Genomic DNA, 21,574 nt, shown 5'->3' on the forward strand with positions numbered 1-21,574 from the left:
TGATTCTTCTGCCTTCCTCTTCTCCGTTTATAAGGGCCTATGTGATTAATAATCCAGGATAATCTCCCTATTTTAAGGCCAGCTGCTCAGCAACCATAATTCCCTTTTGCCATATAAGGTGGCATATTCACAGACATAACACCAGGAGGCAAAGCCCACGGGGCTGGAATCCTGCCTACCGTGAACACTGACATCGAACATCTAAACTTCTCTAAATCATCTCCCATACACAGGGCTGCCCTTGTTTTTGTGAGCTGAGGTAATGAAGTTTTGTGGATTGTACTCGGTAAGTAAAACTTTCTTAAGAGCCAGGCCTTATGGGATTGGTTCAGAAGGTAGAAAGGAGGAGAGTGTGTCACCAGTTTGAACTGGCACTGACAAATCCCCACCCCCAGGAGATGACAGCTCTCTCTCACGCTACCTGGAACAGGTGTGAGTTGGCCAACAGAGTGGAGACAAACCAGGTGGGAAATGAAGCTGGATTTCAATCTGGTCATTTCAGGTGGCCGAGCACCTGTGAACAAGGCCCAGCTCACTGATGAAGTTTCCCCATGGGCCAAGTAGCTTCAAAGACGGGAATACCGTCTGCACCCTGATGGCAGATGACACTCCTAATTCTAAGCAACCAGCTCACAAATGTGTGTTTTTAATTGTAAGGAGGAATGAGGGAAAGAATTCTAGGAGGACCAGGTTAAGTCTATTTAAATGTCTATTTAAATCGTAACCTTTCAGATTTTAGTTACTGGAATTAGTACTTTTTCCACAAGTTTTAATCTCTTGGGTGCGATTCACAAATCTGGCACCTAATTGCCCCTCTTGATTAAACAGTCTAAATTTAATTGCAGGAAAGAAAAAATGTAAACTATTTTAAAATTTCAAAAAGACCCTCAAATGCTATAAATACAGATTAAATGGGGGGGGGGGTGGATGTTACCTACACAATTGCAAAAATGCCCCAGTTGGTCTCTCCTTTCAGGCCTCTTCCACACTGCAGCCAGGAATATCTCCCAAAGCACACATCAGTCATTCCACAGTCTTACTAAAAAGTTGTAAATAGTTCCTCACTGCCTACAAAATAAAGTCCAAACTCCTTAGACTGGCTTCATTATCCCTCACCATCTGGCATCAGCCTACCTTTGCAACCTCTTCCCCTGCTGAGTCCTGTGCCAGCACCAGTAGCCACTCACGCTTGGATTCAGGCACCTCAGACCTCTCACTGCTCCCAGAGCACCATTAGATCAACACTGCCCCTGACGCATTCCTTGGGTGGGAATGGCTTTGCCTCTATACCTACCAAGGGAAATCCAAATTCTCTTTCCGCACTCAGCCTGAATGTCATGTACCCTGAACTTAACCATACCTTCCTTGGTGCTCCCTCAATATTCTCTCTCTCTCTCTTTTTTTCTTGAGACAATTTTGCTCTTGTCACCTAGGCTGGAATGTAGTGACGCAATCTCGGCTCACTGCAATCTCGGCTCACTGCAACCTCCGCCTCCTGGGTTCAAGCGATTCTCCTGCCTCAGCCTCCCGAATAGCTGGGATTACAGGCTTGCACCACCGCGCCCAGCCTCTTTTTTTTTTTTTTACCTCTATCATAGACACCATCATGCCCTGTTTGGGCCAGCCGTCTGTGCATCTCCTCCTTCCCTCAAGCTAGCTGCGACATCTTCCTGTCATTTGTATCCTCATCCTGCCCCCTCCCTACTGCAGCCAGTGCTCACCGTAGTGCCTTGAAAGGGATCAATAAACACTGGACAACAAAATTAACTGTCATGTCTAACACTGAAGACACTCCCTGAGTTTAAAAAACTTCTTATTTAAGGCTGGGCATGGTGGCTCACGCCTGTAATCTCAGCGCCTTGGAAAGACAAGGTAGGAGGATCACTTGAGGCCAGGAATTCGACACCAGCCTGGGCAACATAGTGAGACCCCATGTCTACAAAAAAAGAAAGAGCTGAGTGTGGTGGTATATGCCTGTAGTCCCAGCTACTCGGGAGGCTAGGGTGGGAGGATCGCTTGAGCCCAGGAGTTTGAGGCTGCCTTGAGCCATGATTGCGCCACTGCACTCCAGCCTGGGTGACAGAGTGAGACTCTGACTCAAAACAAAACAAAGCAAAACAAAAACCCCTTCGTTCAGGGTGTGTCAACTGGTCTTCAGATGCCACTTTTTTAGAGACACACTGTCACTGCATCTCCCAGAACATAACACAATGCAGCAACAGGACCTATACACTTTTTCCTTTATAGGCTATTTGAAATCCTTTTATAAATAGATCTTTTGGGCATTCCACACACAAAAAATTATTAAAACAACGAACAGTTCCATTTCTCGCAATGGCCAATAAGATCCCATTGGACTGACCCTCCCACAGATTAGAAACATAAACTCTGGCAAAAAACAAGTTTTAAAAAATAACACCCAGCTGCCTGAAGGCGCTGGAGATTGACCAAAACTAGGCACATTCTGGGCACTGACACTGGAAGCAGGAAACAGCATGGTATGTATTTCCCAATTTCATGACTTCTGGCTTAAAGGGAGGGCCTGGTCTGCACCAGGCTGGCCAGCAGGAATGCCAACAGGAAACCAACAGTCTTTCTGCCTGGAGAATCAGAGAACAGATCTGGGGCATCCCAGAAAGGAAGGGAACTTCGGAAAGGAAAGATGAAGAGCGGTATGGTCCTAACTTCTGGGTGACGCCTGGACCACCCATGCTCAGGGCAGATAACAAGCAGCCTGAGGGAACTTTCTAGTAATGTTCTGTATCTTGACAGAGGTTTGGGTTACACTGGTGTATACACACATCAAAACTCATCAAATGGTATGCTTAAGAAATGTGCATTTCATTGTATAGAAATTTACCTCAAAAAACTATAAACATTGACCTTTAACGGCAGGCAAGCAGAATTATTTAGAAAGCAGTGTACTGATGTCTGCAACTTTTTTTTTTTTTTTTTTTTTTTTTGAGATTGAGTCTCACTCTGTTACCCAGAGTGAAGTGCAGTGGTGCGATCTCAGCTCACTGCAACCTCAGCCTCCTGGGTTCAAGTGATTCTCCTGCCTCAGCCTCCCAAGTAGCTGGGACTACAGGCGCCCGCCACCACACCAGGCTAATTTTTGTATTTTTGGTAGAGACGAGGCTTCACATTTGAGACCAAACTCCTGACCTCAGGTGATCCGCCCGTCTCGGCCTCCCAAAGTGCTGGGATTACAAGCGTGAGCAACCGTGTCCGGTGATGTCTGCAACTTTACTTTGAAATGTATCAAAAAAGAAAAGAGATGGACAGCTGAATGGGAAAATGGATGGATAAACAGAATAGACAGCTGATAAAGCAGATACAGTAAATGTTAATCACAGAATCTAAGTGGAGGGTATACAGATATTTGCTGTAAAATCTTCCCCTTTTTCCATATGTTGAAATTTTGTTCACAATAAAATGCTGGTAAAAGTTAAAAGATGCATCACAACTTGGAATTTGCTTCCTCAAAAAGGTGTGGAAGTAAATCGCAATATTTGTAGAAATCAACATGAAGGTAGCCAGGAATTCGTTCTGGAATTGTAAACAGAAAGCACTTAGGTAAGAGTTTAGTAAAACATGTTTGCTGCCCAGTAGGAAAAAGCAACATGTACTATAGTTGAACCTTAGAGAATCATGGAAATAAATTCCTCATCTCAGTGAAATGTTCTGGTGACATATTTTATTTGTGTAGTGTTAACAGGGCTACCCCGGTCATCTCTGGGGTCAGCGATGCTAGGTGGCACCTCAGGAGAGGTTTTGATTCTGAGTTCAGCTTCCTATGAGCCAGGTCTCAAGCACCGAGGGGCCACGAAAACATCACGCTCAATGAGAGAGAGAGGGAGAGCACACATGCATGAGAATAAACGAGCATTTATCCTGCCCTGAAAACGAAGTCCTCTAGGTGAACAAGAAATCAGAGATGCCCAATCCATTGGCTTCAGAAAAGAGCATCTCATGTCATCCAACACTGAGAGAATAGCAGTGCCCTAGTTAGATTGCATCCTACAGACACAAGATAAATGATTCTAACAGAAGCCAGCCAAATGGAAAAAAGGGGCACAGATATTTTAATTGTCAAGATGCATTAACCTTGTCAACCCTGAATAATGCAACATTACATACTATTGCTCGTTCCTAAATACAGCCCCCCAAAATAAAAAGCAAAACAGCAATAAACTACTTATTTGGGAGGGGGGTAGAGGGAGTATACACTATATTTCCTCTATATCTACACCTATTTTGGAAGTGTAAAACACAGAAGATTACCACTTGATAGGACCGATGCATCTGAAATTATTTTCATTTTCCCCTTGCCTACATCCTTGAAGTTCATGGAATAAAATGTGAAAGATATTTGCTACTTCCGCGGTCTGTGTCAAGCCATCTCTCTCTCCCCCTTTGCTCCATCCTAAGACTACACTATATCCTGGAAATGAAAAGTGTTTATATCTCACATACTCTGGTAGGGAGTGCAAAATTTAAGTGGGATAAGAAGTGGGGTGGGGGGAAAGTTCTCTGTTCCAGGACCTACCTGTCTCATTATACATAATTTAAGTACTGAAGAGTTGTTTAATTTTAAACAACTTTTATAGCAGTCTATAAAAAGAGAAACATCACATCTTGTATGTGCCTACTCTGATTTGACATTTTTTCCAACCTATTTGGACGCACTTGTGCCCACTTAAGCAGGCTCTCCGGATTGGCCACTCAGGGTTTAATTCTGCCTGATTCATTTCACCAATGGTCTGGAAATACAGTGAGGCAACAATGCACATCTGTTTCAGGCAACGAACCAAGAGACCACCCGCCCCCTGGGTAAAGGTATCTCAATCCTGCCCATGGCTTTGATCAGTTTTCAGTTTTTAAATGCTCCCTGTTGCCTAGTGGGGAGCTAAGTGACTTTGCTTCAATAGACATTATGTCACCCCTCAGTCCTTATGTAAACAGAATGTCTAACACCTTCACAATGTATGCCAAGCCTGCCAGCCTGAAGTGGAAGCTGACAAGATAAGTATTTTGCAATGGCACCTGCGTGAAGAGTCGTGCCTCCTTGCATGCATGAAAGCTCCAAGCTTTCTGCCTGGCACAGCCAGGAAATTTAAATTTAGACTCAGTGGCATGTCTTTCTGACTTGTATTCATACTTATTAAAGTCATAATGACATCAGATAGAAGGAAAATAATATTTCTTCTTCCCAAAGCCTTTAAAAAAATTTAGAAAGTCACAGAACATAAACCCTGCAAGAAGAAGGTAACTTCTCTTTTCCCTTTTTATAACCACTGCCACATACAGAACTTAACAAGCATTTCTTATAATAGCACACATGCTTCACAGTTTATAATTCTCTCATTCAAATGCTTGATGTTATTTGTAATGAGAATGGAAGGAGACAGCATACACCAGTTTTATTTTTGAGAAACTGACATTTATCCAATGTGCACTTACTAAGTATCGACTAAGGAAAGGCACCATGCTAGGCACTTGGGGGGAGGAGAGATGTGTCAAAGATGAATAAAACATTTTAATAGGATAGGAATCAGAGAAGTCAGTGTTGAAGGTGGTTCACCAAATCCCACAGCTGCGGGGTAGCAGAGCCAACACTGGAACTTCAGACCCCCAACTCCTTCGTTGAAGCCACATGCAGCTCAGCTGCAAACAGGCATCAGAAATTAGAATGCTGCTCTAGGCTGGGTCTGATAGCTCAGGCCTGCAAGCCCAGCACTTTTGGAGGCCAAAGCTGGAGGATCGCTTGAGCCCAGGAGTTTGAGACTAGCCTGGGCAACATAATGAGACCCCATCTCTACAAAAAATTAAAACAACTAGCCATGCATGGTGGTACATGCCTAGTAGTCCAGCTACTCAAGAGGCTGAGGTGGGAGGATCACTTGAGCCCAGGAGTTCAAGGTTGCAGTGACCTATAATCACACCACTGCGTTCCTGGCTGGGTGACAGAGAGACCCTGTCTGTACAATAATAATAATAACAATAATAATAATAAAGAATGCTGCTCCATGCCTCTCTGCATAGGACAAGTCCCCTGTCATTTGGCCCCAAATGTTCTTCTAAAGAGCCATGGCACATGGGTAAGCAAATTTCAGAAAGCCTTTCTTGACAAGATGGCATTTGAACTAGGGTTTAAAAAACAGAATTGAGAATGTGGCAATGGGCAGTTTCACTAGGCAAATGGGCAAAATCACGGAGCAGAGTGCACTGGCTGGATAACAGTATATGGAAAGATGAGTAGAGGAGATGGACAAGGTGGACCTCGGAGACATCAGCTTAATCTAGTGGCCACAGGGGCCAGTGAAGGTGATGGAGGAGGACTAACAGATCACACCTGCACCACAGAAAAGCCCACCTGTCAGGGATGCAGGGATGGATTCACAGCAGAGAGACCAGTGCAAAAGTCAAGGCCAACGATTATAAAGACCTTGTGCAGGGAACTTAGGGATAGATGGAAAAGAGGATGGGAAGATAGGAGTAAGAGATTTCAAAAGCAGGATCACTAAGCCTGGCAACTGACTTGATGTGGGCGAGAGGGCAAAGACTGAAGTTAAGCCTGAGTAACTAGCACTGCGGTTCCCAAACCTCAGTCACTGCTTGTTAACATGCAGATTCCCACACCCAAATCCCCAGAGTCAGGGATGGGGTCCAAGAAGCTGCTTGTTAAGAGATGTGTGCCGATCCACAGCTTTGTTATCGGCTTGCAATGAGAGTACAGAAATGGAGTGTTCAGGCAGTTTAATAGCAAGTTGACTGGTAACTTTCTACAAATGGAATCTAATGATTAAAAGTTGAGGCTTGATTTTGAACATATTTCGGGTTTTTTTCATGTCATTTTTCTAGTAATGCATTTGTAATGAATTTTTGTGGACCCAAAAGTATAGGTCCACGAAAATTAAAAAATTTGAAAAACCAAGTGGTTCTTGCACAAAGTTTGAGAAAAGCTGCGCTGCATGAGTCTGGGATGGGGCCACACTTGGAGCATGCTCTGAACAGATGGGTCATAAGAGAGAAGGCAAACACGTGAGGAGGCACTCACAGCTGGGGGACATCTCTGCAGATGCATCTGACTTTCTGAACACAACAGCTACCACCAGGCCACCGAGCCTTGGTGGCAGGTCACCTGGGAGCCTGGTACCTGCCCATCATCCTGGCCTACGGCCACATGTTATCTCTTTACTCCTGCAACTGGGTGTGACCTCCTCCCTACACCCAGCTCCCTGCCTGTGTCCTGTCTCAGCCCAGTGTGCAGGTCTCATGCCACATGCCAACCCTTCTGAATCTTTTGTTGTATTTCAGAAAATATCCCCAAATACAGCAGCAGTCTTCGAGACAGGAAAGGAACCAAGAGTGAGCAGGCAGTGTTGTAGAAACTAAGGAGAGGATTTTTTAGAAGCGCTAAAAGATAGCCCAGTAGGGAAAAAAGCATCGTCAACATGATCAAGGCTTTTGGAAAGGAGGATGAGGACTCAGGACAGTCATTAGCTGCCTTCAGTGAAACACTTTCAGCAGAGGGATGGGGATGGAAGTCAGACCACAAGGGCAGAGGAGACAGTGGGAAGGAAAGAGTAACCTCCCTGAATGGTGGGCAGGTAGGGGACAGTTAAGTTATTTGCAAAACTGTTCTATTACATGACTGGGTGCTATTTGGAACATTCAGTTAACATTACTCTAAATATTAGTTTTCTCCAAAAACCTACAAATTCTCCCCTATCTTACTATCTACTAATTCTTACTGTAAAAGTAATAACTTTTACATATCTGCAGCTGTAAAAGTGTAAGTATTTGCCTTGCTGAGATACTAGGATAATAAGTGACATCAGCCATTCTTTAAGGCAAAAGGCCATAAAGAAATACAGTACTTGTATTTTTGTGCAGAAAAAAATGCAATTTCTATTTAAGCTTCCAGAACATTTGGAGAAGGATGAGCATAGGGAAAATGTCAGGGGTAAATTGGAGTCTACTTTCCTAGAGTTCTTGGATTTGTGCCCTACCCAAATTGCCCAAATTTAAAACAGAAACACAGGGAAGCAAGCATCTTTGTGCTATGTTCCGGCAGGATCAAATCTTCTAAATTTCAGTCTTTAGAAACAAAATGCTGACAGGGTCACCACAATGCAAAACTACCCCCAGACACTTGCTTTCAAAATTAGAAAAGAGGTCTGCCTATTTTTATTATTATTTCCCAAAATCAATGTGGAAAGTGAGATATAGGGTAAAGGTCAATCACAGTTGCCAAGAGCAGGCTTGACCCTGTGAAGATTTGACCCCATGGTTCTCTGATCCAAGAAAACAAACCATGAGGATCTTCAGCAAATTCCATTCTTAAGGATGTTCAAAGCCCGTAAGAGAAAAGCAAGAAGAGCCAAGGTATCGATGAAAGATGGGACTTTGCACAGCACTTCCTGTGTGTTGGGAGTGATGATTTCATTCCCTAGCATAGGAGATTCTTTAAAGTGTAGCTCAGAATGTGTTCACCATGTTCCCTGCCGTAATGGTTGCAGCCGTGCCTACCCATGTCTAACCTTACCGAACTGTACACTTTAAGCTGTTCCTTATATGTCAATGTGTCAAATTAAGCTGCATTACCAAAAAATTTAAAAAGAATCGTCTGGGGAATTATCTAGCCTGGGGTTTCTCAGCTGTGTTCCAGTGAATTAAGATCCTTTAGCAATGAGGGTCCAACCAGGAACAGAGAACAAGGGTTTACAACAGAGGGGATTTAATGCAGGGATCTGGTGGCACAGAAGCGGGAGGGCTACGTGGCCGAGCAGGTCATGGTGAGGCAGCCCATGGATTGACAACTGCAGGAAGCCATGTTCCCTCTCATGAAGGAGGGAGGAGAGCCCAGGGGTCCCTAGCATAAGGTGGGGACCAGAGAGAGCTGGAGCCACAGAAGAGCAGAGCAGCTGGAAACGCATCCTCCTGGGGTCCCTCCCCTGATCTATGAGCACAACAGAAGGTTCAGGAGTGAGTGTAGGGGCAGAGAGGCCTGGGTCTGACACAAGGGGGTTTCAGCCAAAAGGGGTTAGAGAGTAAAAGTCAGTTCAAACTCTGCTGAACCAAGTTAGCAGGCGTCTTTACTTCTGGCCTTGTCAGGGCATTAACAAGAGAAAGATTTGTAAACCTGAAAGAGAGGAATAAAATAGAAAGTGCTTCTACGGCCGTTTCTTGCAGAACATTTTGGAAAAGTAGTAACTTTTTGAAAAATGCTGATCTAGCCAATACAGTTTCCAGACAAGGAAAGAGACCTAGAAATTTGGTTAAGTGGCTTGAAGAAGATATCACAAAGAAGAAAAAAAAAAAGAAGATATTACAAAAAAGAATAATACTAAGAACTAGAGCCCAAATTCAAGCCTCCTGGATCTTAATCCAGTTCTCTTTCCTCTATAATAAACCGATCATAAGCATGTTCCAGCACCATCAAGAAAACCAGCTACTTAACCATTGTAGTGGGCGAAAATGAGTTGTTTCTGTGGTAGAAAACTCCCAGACTCCATGGACGTGTATAATCTGCTCTGCTAGATCCATAGTAAAGGCTCCAAAATTATAGGTAAGAGCACATACGAAAGTGCAATGAAGGTGCCAGTTTTATTAATGGGAGGAAAAGAAGAGAAAAAAAAAAGGGAAAGCAAGACAGAAAGGGACTCTAACATCCACTGGGTACCTCCTTCACCCCGGCAGCCACGTGGGATCATCTAACAATGATGACAGGTATGTGCATGCATAACAACAGGGTCAAACAATCTCAACAAATCAAGAGTTGGTGTTAGGAGGCTCTGCCCTAAACAGACCCCATAAAAATGCAAAGGTCTGCTCCTTGGCCCTTGGGGAAAAAGGCAACTCTCCACATATCTTTGGCTCTAGGCACCTATGGCCTTCTTACTCTTCCCTTCATACACCTTAGTCCTGCCCATGGATATCACTTCTCTTTTTGCTCCATTCAACACCTATTCTCCCACAGAGAGGTATTAAACCACAGCACATCCTAAGTCAGATGTTATGAGACAAGGCTGAATTTCTTAAGCCATGGCCCCACGCTCTTACCTTTTTTTTTTTTTTTTTTGAGATGGAGTCTCGCTTTGTCACTCAGCCTGGAGTGCAGTGGTGCAATCTTGGCTCACTGCAATCTCTGCCTCCCAGGTTCAAGCGATTCTCCTGCTTCAGCCTCTCAAGTAGCTGGGATTACAGGTGTGTGCCCACGCCTGGCTAATTTTTGTATTTTTAGTAGAGACAGGGTTTTGCCATGTTGGCCAGGCTAGTCTTGAACTCCTGACCTCAAGTGATCCACCCTCCTCGGTCTCCCAAAGTGCTGGGATTACAGGTGTGAGCCACTGCGTCTGGCCCTCTTCCCTATGTTTATGAGGTTTCCTCTGTAAGGGAGCAGAATTGCATGGGAGATAACAGGTGGGCAATTTAGCTAGAATTCAGTAATACCCCACTACAACGAGTAATTGACGTGAAGAGAGACGGAGAGAATTCACTAAATGTCTCACCTGCACAATATTTGTAAAGGAATAAACACAAACCCCTAATATCCCTCAAATGAATCGCTCTTCATTTACCACATTTCTGTCTCCATTATTGTCTTCTGATATTTATTTACCATTAACCTGTGTAGCTCTTTTTCATAGAAAACAGCCCAAAGGCAAATAAGCCTATTCGATATATCACTTACAAAGACCTCTGGATTGATGGAGTCTCTATTAATTTAGTTTTACTCTGATCTAAATAGTCTCTCCTGAGGAAGCCTTTTAAAGTCCCCTGATCCTGCCTCTAGGGCCAGTACGATATTTTTGTCAGTTTCTCAATTCTAAAGTCACATAAACTTTTAACATAAGTTTTCAGAAAGGAAGGAAAAATATTTAACCTATCCCCTAATAACCCCCCAAATTTTAATAATTCACAAGCACAGAATTCCTATAATTCTTGTTCATTCTTCAGGCTTCTTTATTTTACTCCCCCAAATCCTGCCTAGCATGGATCAAACAGGGCACAAGCCAGGGAGAAATTTAATCACTCATATCTCTGCCTGAGGGATTGTCTAGGTACTATGGTGACAGACACCTCAGTGAAACTATGTGGAGGAAAAAAGATTTTTAAACTCCTAGACTTAAAAAGAAAGAAAGAAAAAAGAAAGATTTCTGATGGATTTGTTGTCAACACATAGAAGCACTATAAAATAAATCCCACATTGTCATAGACAATCAAAATTACTTCTTTAGGGACCACTTAGTAAAACCCCAGAAACAAAATATTCTTCAGCTGAGGTATAATTCTTTCCCCAAACTCTGAATATTTTGAATTTTTATACTTTCATTGACTTGTTTTTCCTCGTTTAATGTACAGCTTCTCCACAGAGGATTTGTAGGGCAGAGTAGTTTCACAACTCCTCGGCATGATGCTATAGTGGTGGATAATGTCATTACACATTTGTCCAAATCCACAGAATCTGCAACACTACGAGTGAACCGGGATATAACTATAGACTTTAGATGACAATGATGTGTCCATATAAGTTCATCAATTGCAACAAAGATACCAAACTCTGCTGGGTGATAATGGGGGAGCCTGTGCACCTGTGGGGCAGGGGGTACATGGGAAACCTCTGCAAAATTTTGCTCAATTTTGCTGTGAACCTCAAACTGATCTTAAAAAAAAAAAAAACCCTCTCTTCCTAAAAAATGTACAGCTTCTCCATTGTTAACTTATTCTGATATGGGAGTCTACAAATAAAATCTGAATAAAAATCAAAGTCAGGTAAAAACTTTTAGTCCTTAATTTTATAGTTTGCAAAACTCAGTCTTTGGGCTATTTAAATGTAATTCATAAATTTAAAAGGAGGGAGGGAAAATAACTGGCCTCAGAGAATAAGCAAGGCTAATATTATAAAAAATCTCCTGGCCTAATCAGCTGTCACCAATGATATGGTTCACTCATGCTCTGCTGAGACACAAATCAGAATTTTTTTTTCCAGCCCATGTTCATGTACAGGAAACCAACAGGACTGTAAACACAGGAACAACAATCAACAAACGCAGATGTTCTGGACGGTGAAAGGGCAAGCGGCAGGAGAGTGATAATAAGGCCCGTGGCGGATACCGGAGGTCAGGGTGGAGCCGGCTCCAGGGCTCTGCCTCCGAGGGGCACTGTCTTCTGCGCGCTGTAATTCCACTCCACTCCACTCCTCCCGGTGGCCAACTGAGCTCTTTGGTGATAAGAAAACAATCTGAACATATATTCGGCACTGTGTGGCAAGGACGTTTCAGGCCTAGGACAATCCTGACCTGGCCAGCAGGAGGATGAGTCATCAAGGGCATATGCCTATGAATCTAAGAGTCAGGAAGGCTCTCCCACTTGGAACCAGAACCTCATCCTTTAAAAATGTTTGAAGGAGATTCTTCGACCCAGTCACCTGGGACTGTGTTTGAGATAACGAGCCCATGGGGACCCATCAAGGAATTACCTGATGTAATTTAGATATAATCTCTATTATGGACCCAAGCTCCTTAATAATGCAGATGGGAAGGGCAGGAAGAGAATCAGTGGATATCAGTGGAACAATGCCGCTCAGAGCAACGTGGTTTTCAACTCAATTTCGGAGCAGAAAACAATTCTTTGGGGTCAACAGTCCTTTGGATATTTATAGATACACATAGCGTTTTCTTTTCTAAAAGTAGAGTTCTTGGAGAAGATGCTATCCACTAAGAGAAAACCCCAACAATTCCAGATTTGGGCTTCCTCGGCTCTTCCAGGGTTGCTCTCCTGCCTGCTTTTGTAATTTCTCCTTCATTATCCACTCCAGCCTGGCCAACAGCCCTATTGCTCTAATACACTAGGATCTCTGTGTGTTTTCATGGATTGTCCCTCAACCTTAAGAGGTAACAGCAGTAAAGAGAAAATGGTGGTTAAAACAGCTAACAAATTTAACTGCGAACAAACAGATTAGATGATATGCAAGAACTTTTCAAGCTCTAAATTCTATGATCTATGGCGAACATACATTCACCAGTCATCCCAAACTCATTTAACCAATAAACCCCAAATAGGTTTTCTGTTGCTGGGGCATACATGTCCCCAGAAAAACCATGTTAGGGATGGTAGCTGTGTTCCCAGCCTGGCTTCAGACTCTAACTTTATGCATAGGGTGCTGAAATACTATGTATTCACATTGGAAAACAAGTATAGAGAACAAAATCTTCAAAACACTAGTGACTGAACAAAAAATCTGATAAATTTCAGTGACCCACAATGTGTTACTGATTTCTAACGCTTGTAGTAAAAGGTGAGCAGGTGGAATGCAGGTTCTGAGAACTTCTGGTACTCTCGAAGCTTCAGAGGTTAATGGCACTGAAAAATTAGAGTTAACTCTAATTTTCACTAAAGTGGTGATGGCTTTCCTTCCCCTTCATACAACTATCACCACTTTCATAGATTCCAGGAGAGACTAGTGCCGTTTTCTGACTCACACGTTTCCAGTGGGTAAAAGCTGGATCAGAGATGGGAGTGGGGGTGTTGAAGAGAAGGTAAGGGTATGATCAGCAAAGAAAGTGTATTTGAATAAAGTTAACTCTACTGTCATGATGAAAACAGGGAAATAAGAACAACATAATGCACTGGTTCCTTGTGGGGAACACAAGAGAAGATGCCAGCTATCCCCTATGCCCCCCCAGGTGACACCCTGCAGCTGGAGCAGCCCAGCTGCTGGGCACATGGCTGGGTTGTGCTGTGGCCTCGGGAGGGTGGGACAGGATGGTTAATGTGTAACAGCTGTTTACGTGAACGGGGCCTTGGTAAATTGTCTATTCCTATTTTAGGGAGTTTCTGTAGTGATTTCTACTCCTTTTACTCAGATATTTATGAAAACTCCTAGTGAAAAACAAAATTGTCTAATTAAAATATTGTCTACTTTTCTTCCCACTACTGGAAGCACCAAAGATGGCAAAATGACTAAAATTCTGAACAGAACAGGAAGAAAAATAGAATAAAGATCAAAGTAGAAAAATTAAAACTGTAATTACATTGTGCTAAGTTAAACAATAGTCATTCCTGGCCGGACGCAGTAGCGTGAGCCTGTAATCCCAGCACTTTGGGTGGCCAAGGCAGGCAGATCACTTGATGTCAGGAGTTTGAGACCAGCCTGGCCAACATGGTGAAACCCCAGCTCCACTTAAAAAAAAAAAAAAAAAAAAAAAAAAAGCCCGGTGTGGTGGCGGAGACCTGTAATCCCAGCTACTCTGGAGGCTGACACAGGAGAACTGATTGAACCCAGGAGATCTCGCCACTGCACTCCAGCCTGGGTGACAGAACAAGACTCTGTCTAAAAAAAAAAAAAAAAAAAAAATCATTCCCTAGAATAGTTCATTTTTGATATAAGATGGGAAGCAGAAAGTGAAGGACTGGTTTGTGAAAAAGTTACAGAAAGCTGCTTAATGATGCAAGACATCGTACCCTCTTCATTTTCCTTGTCTAACTCACCTTCGTAAACAGGAGTGAGGCAAAGACAGCAGAGCTGCTATCTTTTAGTCTGCTATACTATACTACACTACATTTGATAGCCAGTATTTAGCCAGTATTCATAGTCAAGTAAAATATCAATTTGAAATCCAACGTATAAAGTAGCTACTCTCTGAAAATACAGAGGCAACAAATTATTATATGCTAAAGAATGCGCTGAGCATTGTTTTTGTATTTAAACAGATTCTTATCCCAGGGAAGCCCTCCTCCAGGCTGATCAGAGGTAAGCTCTCAAATAGAGGAACTAACCATGATTCAGCACATTTAAAAAGGATTTATACCCATTCTTAGAAGGACACCCAGAGGAAACACCATCTGAGGTCTGAACAATAGTATCTGCTTGCCCTTTGATCTTAGTTTAAGAACACTTTGTACAACTTTCTTTTGTTGAAATGCCACTGAATTTCAAATTTACTCTTTGTAATCTCTTTAGAAGAACATCTACTGCTTCTTTGAATCACACTCTTGCAACCAAATTCTCCAAACTGTTTTTGCTGTGAGTAGCTTGCAGGCATGGATTTACTTTCTGCTAACAAAAATCTTCTTAAGTACAGGTAGCTTAAATGAAAAACAGTACTACTGATGCTATGTTTAGGAGAAAGAGATAGTGCATTATATCTAGTTACAAATACAAGTAGGGAGTATTCCATTTTTCTTATTTATGTTTCCCAAGAGTAATTTTGTTCAGAAGATTGCCAGTATTTTTAGCACAAGTTTCTTGCTGCTTGTACTAATATATACTGATTTCCTTTTCTGAGCATAATTTGAGTTTTTAAAATGTCCATTTAATCCTAGCATTTGGAGATAAATACCTCGTGAATTCAAATAAACAAGTGAAATCTGAAACGCAGATATTTAATTAAATGTTTTTACTACTCTCAAATGTAATGCATATTACAAATTAATATACATATGGGTGACTAATAAAAAAGGTATATTAATAAAGCATGACGATTTACCTCAAATACTGTGAACCTCCCTGTCCTAAATGTCTTCACTTTAAACATTTTACTCAATAAAAATCAGGTATACCCTTTCTAAATAATCAAATCTTCCAGATCAGTGAAATATGAATTTGAAGCATGGGCTATGTCTATATGTTCACTAATTCAGCCTTTTCAAAGCACCTTCCATGTGGTCAGCATTATGTTAGGCACTTGTGCTACTGTAGTGGGTTAGTGTGGTTTCCGCCTTTGGAGGCTGACATCCTACAGGGGAGACAAACAAATGAGTAAGCAAATTTAACAAGAAAAAAGAAAAACTTGTGATAAGTACAAGGAAGGAAATAAGCAGAGTGCTGTCATGGTACAGAAGTGGGTGGGATGGAGGCATGACCAGTTTATATAGAGTGGCAGAGAAAGTCTCTCTTAGGTGAATTTTAAGCTAAGACCTGAAGGATACCTCTCCAAGGTCACCAAATTGGCAGGGATGCTGACTAGGCTGCCAAGACATTTTTAGCGTTAGAAAACAAATAGAAAATGGCATCTGTGGCCCTGAGCGAATGCAAGTTCACGAGCTCACCCAGGCACTCTGCACACCAGCAGCCCAGGCAGCAGACGGTTAGCATTTAGAAGGTGACACATCCCAGCCTATTCACCCAGAAAGAGTTTGAAACAGTCAACATAAACAACAATGAGCTGGTTGGATGACCAGCACTTGCGCTATGAGAGAGAAATTTATCCTGTTGATTCATACTTCCTGATAGTCCGGCTGGCTTACAAGGCTCAGGGTGTTTCAAATGTATTTCATGAGTAAATTATTCCCCCAGTCCCAGGGAAGTCGGATGTTTACAACTATGTAATACTTTCCCTTGTACTTCCAGTTTGTAATTTACTTGACCTAGTAGGTATAAGAGTACTTTAAAACACAGCGCTGTAATGTTTATCTTTCTGTAGATTCTTTAATAGATGAGTCAGGTAATGTGGCAGTTAACATGGCATTGACACCAATTAGGAAATCTGTAATTCTCTAGCATCCCTATATAGAGAATCCAACATTGGTACGCAATAACTTTCTTCAAATGAACTGTCTTTCCTATGTTCAGTCATGGCAATCAGATTTTACCCCATTCTAGCCTCTGATGATGAAATACCCCTTTCCTACTGCTAAATGGATTAAGATGAAATAGAATTGCTTCATTGGCAGGTGGCATGGCTTGCTGCTTGGATTCTACTTACTTGCAAAAGGTTTTCTCTTCATACTATCAGTACAGAGCCCAGAAGTGGACCTACAGTAGCTACAACTTGTACAAGGAGCCCAGTGATGGGAATATGAGGGGCTTGGGATAGAATTCCCATCCTAGAATTCCCTTTCAGTTCCATGTCAGCCTGTCCTGGGGCCTAGAATTGCATTATTGGGTGAGTTCTCTTGAAAATTTTTAGGGGATTTTTTTATATCTTTCAAAATCCTTTATGGAAAATGTCAATATCCCTAGGGAGATACTATGTTAAACCATCACCCTAGCAAGGATTAGTTGACAGCCAGCTTTAAGCAGTGTGACTCAGAAGCAGTGTGTCCCTGTGGCCCACGAAAAGTCAGAGAAGCAAGGAATAAGGGGAATTTGGGGGCCACTGAATACAGTAAATGTGACTGTACTTGACAAATTCGCCTTAGGCCCAGCTCTTGAAATTTCAAATACCATCTAAGGCAGTGGTTTCCAAACACTGACATCACCTGAGATCTTGACACAACAATGACACTGCTGGGCATGGTGGCACACTCCTATCTTCCCAGCAACTCAGGAGGCTGAGGCAGGAGGATTGCTTGAGGCCAGGAGTTTGAGTCCAGCCTGGGCAACGTCGGGAGATCCTCTTTATTTTTGTACAAAAGAATACTGCTACCTGGTTTCCACCTCCACACATTCTGGTTTGATATGGAGTGCCACCTGGGCATCTGGATTTTTTAAGGCATTTCCCCCCACCTCCCACGTAACACCCAGGTGATTCTCATGTGTAGCAATGTTTGAAAGCTGTGCTCTTCATCTCTTACTAGGACAATGTATCCATTTCCTTCAGACATTGGGATCTCCTGTGCCAGTGTTTCTTGACCATGGTAGCATATTAGAAAAACCTAAGGTACTTAAAAAAAATGCCGTGCCCCACCCTCAAAAGATTCTGACCTAATTGAACTGGATCCACGAAGCGACCCTAATAACCCTAGATCTCTGAGTCCCCCGGGTGATGCTACAGGGCAGCTAATGCTGAGAACCTCGGTCCAAGCCCAGGAATTGTTTTCCCAGGGACTGTAACACGATTCTCTGTGAAGTAGCCAGGAGTGCTAGTCTTCCTCCCCTTTTGTCCAGGTTAGGACTACCCCCAAAAGGCAATAAAACATTTCCCCAGAGCTGCCAGGAAACCTGGAGGCGGGGTGCGGGCGGGGGGTGAGGGTGGAAGGAGAGGAAGAGAGCAAGGGGAGGAATTTAGTAAGTCAGAAGCAGCACAAAAGTTAGAATAAGGAACAGCGCTGGTCCTCTGCCACCCTGGCCCCCACCCACTACAAATTTTATTGACTGGCATGAGAATTTCCTTAGAATGCTTCCTGGAGGTGGCTCAACCTTGGATTTGGTTCCAATAAATTGTGAAAATTCTTGTCCAATCAGAACCCCGGGCAGTGCAAGCAGCCAGATTGGCAGGCCCTGAGCCTGGACTCCCTGTGAGATTCTGTTTCACGAATTTCCCAGGAGGATTTCTGCACCACTTGGATGCCAATCGCCCTGCCTCCACACCCTGCCTTGGTTCTTACCCCCCCATGTTCTCTCCCTCAAAGCTCAGCGGAGTTGGGAATCATAGATAGGCTGGTAAAGAAATCACCCAGATAGTCTACGCGGGAATCATTCCAGTAAGTAATGCCGTTAAAAGACGAGCATCTTTGACGTGGCTGGGAGACCCATGTGCTCCTTTGGCGAGTGTCTGCTCACCCACTCTAGGGCCTGGGCACAACCACCGTCTCACATGGGAAGGAGGCCCGCGAAGACCCACCCCGCCGCGCAGCTGCACCCATCCCGGGCGTAGCCACTGCACCCGTGATCTGTCCGCTGACAGCGCGTCCCTCCATCCTATGTCTGCTCTAAACTAAGTCAGTTTATGAATGAAAAGCAGAGGCATTAACTCCGAAGAAGAGTCTTCTTTGCAACCTTCTCATTTACAGATGAGAAAACTCAGGGGGGTGGGAGGGGGGAGAAAGGGCGATGTGACTCGGTCCGGGTTTGCCACAGAACATTTGTGGCGGAGCTCGATTTAGCCGCCCTTGAATTTCCATTCTGTTGCCTGGCAACCGGTTCAGAGGAGCTCAGCGCCCAACCCCGGCCCCTACCCCGCACCCTTTCTCTGCCCGTGCAGCTTGGGCTGCATTGATCAAAGGTTCAGCCTTTGGGGACAATGGCCAAGGGCATGTGAGCGGGGGCACAGGACGGATTACCCCAGTTGAGCTTTCATCCCGCCCCAAACAGGAGCGAGCCCCGCCCGGCCGGGATCCGAGCGCCTTCCGCGGTGCTTTCGGGACTTTCCTCTGCAACCTCCCCCAGTGCCGTGGATACCTCTAAACATACTCATGCCAAGTTTTCAAAGTTCCCAGCCGCTGTCGGATGCCCTAAAAGTCTCGGTGGGAAAACTGCACTCCAAGTTAAGGGGCAAAAGAAGGCAGTTTAGAGGGAAAAATCGTACTGAAGAGCCCTCTTCCCAGGATGGCCACACTCGGGCTGGACTTTTCTGCTGCAGTTGAGTTAACGTGGCCAGAGCTGGGCAGGAGTGAAAAAAAAGCGCGGAACGTGCTCAGGGAGTCCGCAAATACACGCCCGCTGGGGACAGCGCTCCCGGAGCCCCGCGGCCCGGCCGGCCAGCCGCCTCTCGGGGCCTCGGCGCGCAGCCCTGCCCGCGGCGCGGGGGAGCGCATGTGCCGCCCACCGCCGCGCAGGTGGCGGGAGCACAGCCTGCCTGTCCCCGCGTCCTCTGGCGCACCAGGCAGGACCCGCGCCCCGGGAGCTCCTCCACCCCCTCACTCCATCCCCTGGGCCCGGGACACTGAAAAGGGAGAAATGTTCTCGTCATTACGTTACCCCAAATCCTTACCCAGGTTCACAAAGCTCATGACCATGTCCGCGTCGTTGAGGAAGGCGCTGTCCTGCGCGCTGGTCAGTGGGGACGCGCCGCCGCTGCCAGGTCCAGGGGCCAGAAAGCTCTTGCGGTTGAGCGGATGCACGGCGCCCGGGGGCGGCTGCCGACGCTGGGACGAGCTGGCTGCTTCGTGGGGCCAGGACTGCTGCTTCTTCTCCTCCGACGCCCCGTCCTCGTCGTCGTCGGTGGACAGGGCGTTGTACAGATCCAGCATGAAGAGGGGCGCGGACTTCAGTCGCCCGGGAGGGGGCTCTCCGCGAGGCAGCTGCTGCTGCTGCTGCTGCTGCGGGAGCGCCGGGGGCTGCGGCTCTTGGAGGCCGTGCAGGGGCCGGGGCCGGTGCGGGAGCCCCAGAACCGACAAGATCTCCTTCTGCATCTCCCGCTTCTCCTGCGTCTTGAGCCGCCGGTAGAGAAAGCCCGAGGAGGACTGCGGCGACGGCGGCGGCTGCTCCGTGCGGCCGGGGCTCCCGCCGTCCCCCAGCAGCTGCCCCCCGGCGGCGGCGGCCGCGGCAGCGGGCAAGGGCGGCCGCAGCGGCGGGGGCCCGCAGCAGCTGCACAGCAGCCCCCACCACCAGCACAGCCACTGCGCCCTCCGCCCCAGTCCCGGCATCCCCGCCCGGCCGGGCTGCCCTCGCGGATGCCGCGAGGAGTGGAGCGGCGGAGCGAGGCCGGAGCGCGGCCGCTGTGGCCCTTGGCGTGAGCAGTCCCCGCCACCTCTCGGCGGGCTCGCTTCCCCTTCCTGGCCCTCAGTCCTTATCTTTCATGGTCGTCCTGTGCGCCCCCAGTTGCCCAGGCTAGAGGGGTGGCGAAGGAGCGATCACCAGGAGAACCGCTTGGAGAGGAGGAAGGGGAGCCTCACAGCCTCGCGCAGATCTCTAGAGGCGCGCGGTCCAGGCCAGGTGCGTCCGAGTCCGGGCTGCGCTGCAGCCTGCGCCCTGGCTCCTGCGAGTCGCGACGCGGTCACTCTGGGCCTCGCTGGCCGCGCACGTGCGCTGCCCCGCGCCCTCCCTGGCGGCTGGGTGGGACCCGGGGCAGCGGGGAGCGGGGCCGCTCACGAGCTGCGGGAGATGCCCGGCATCACCGTGGCGCACGCCCCTTGCCGGATCGCAGGGCCACCATGAAGTTTACCCCGGCGCAGGGCTCAGGTTGCGGCGACAAGGCGTCCCGAAGTGCCAGTCTATTCCCCGAGGTTTAACTTCCTTCTCTCTCACGAACTCCGCGCCCCTGAGCCCTCGGGCACCGTCGCTCCCCCTCAAAATCTCCGCGCGCCGCACGCCTCCTCAAGCGGAGGCGGCGAGGATCTTGCTTTCCGTTCGGCGGTCGCCCGGCTGCACAGCAAACCCGCTCGCAGAAAGGATGGGAAGGAAGGGGGCTAGTGCACCGAGCAGCGGCCGCGGCGGCAGCGCCGGAATTCGCAGTCTCCCGCCTCTCCACGCCGCGCCCTCCGCAGCGGCCAACGTGGGCTTTCTGCTGCGCGCCCGGCTCCAGGTACAGCACTCCAGCCCCGGGACTCCCCGCCCCGCGGTAACCGACAGGCTGGCAGCCAATGGGGACGCGAAGCTCGCGGGCTATTTAAATAGCCCCGCCCCTTCTATCACCCTCCCTCTCCCGAGAGGCGTCGCCTCCGCCGCGCGTAGGTTTCAAGACCCGGGAATTCTTGGAGGCATGCGATGAGCCGCGAGGTGCCAAAGGCGAAGAGGTCATCACTAGTAAGAATGATCTGACCAATATCCCGATCTGAAGCTTTCTCTTTTACCATCATTTAAAAGGCCTAAGTTGATGCTTTAACTAAATAAAAATAATAACAGCGATTAAATCACTATACTGCCAGAACTGAGGAAGAAAAATGATAGCTTTTCCATCCCTTCCTTAGTTTCTCTTATTGATGTAATGTAGGCGTTTAGCGGACACGTGGCTTTCCACGG

At 46.2% G+C, this 21,574-nt stretch overlaps 1 protein-coding gene across 1 annotated transcript in view; it reads right to left on the reverse strand.

Annotated features, from left to right (window-relative positions):
• The window catches only part of BMP6 (bone morphogenetic protein 6), a 155,070-nt gene extending 134,714 nt beyond the window's left edge, over positions 1 to 20,356 (reverse strand). The window contains exon 1 of the mRNA XM_055264080.2: positions 19,605 to 20,356. Coding sequence (XP_055120055.1) covers positions 19,605 to 20,259 — 655 coding nt within the window. The 5' untranslated portion in view covers positions 20,260 to 20,356. The remainder of the gene's footprint in view (positions 1 to 19,604) is intronic.
• Positions 20,357 to 21,574: the final 1,218 nt, after the last annotated feature.

The sequence above is a fragment of the Symphalangus syndactylus genome, chromosome 23, assembly GCF_028878055.3.
Source record: "Symphalangus syndactylus isolate Jambi chromosome 23, NHGRI_mSymSyn1-v2.1_pri, whole genome shotgun sequence".
NCBI lineage: Eukaryota > Metazoa > Chordata > Mammalia > Primates > Hylobatidae > Symphalangus > Symphalangus syndactylus.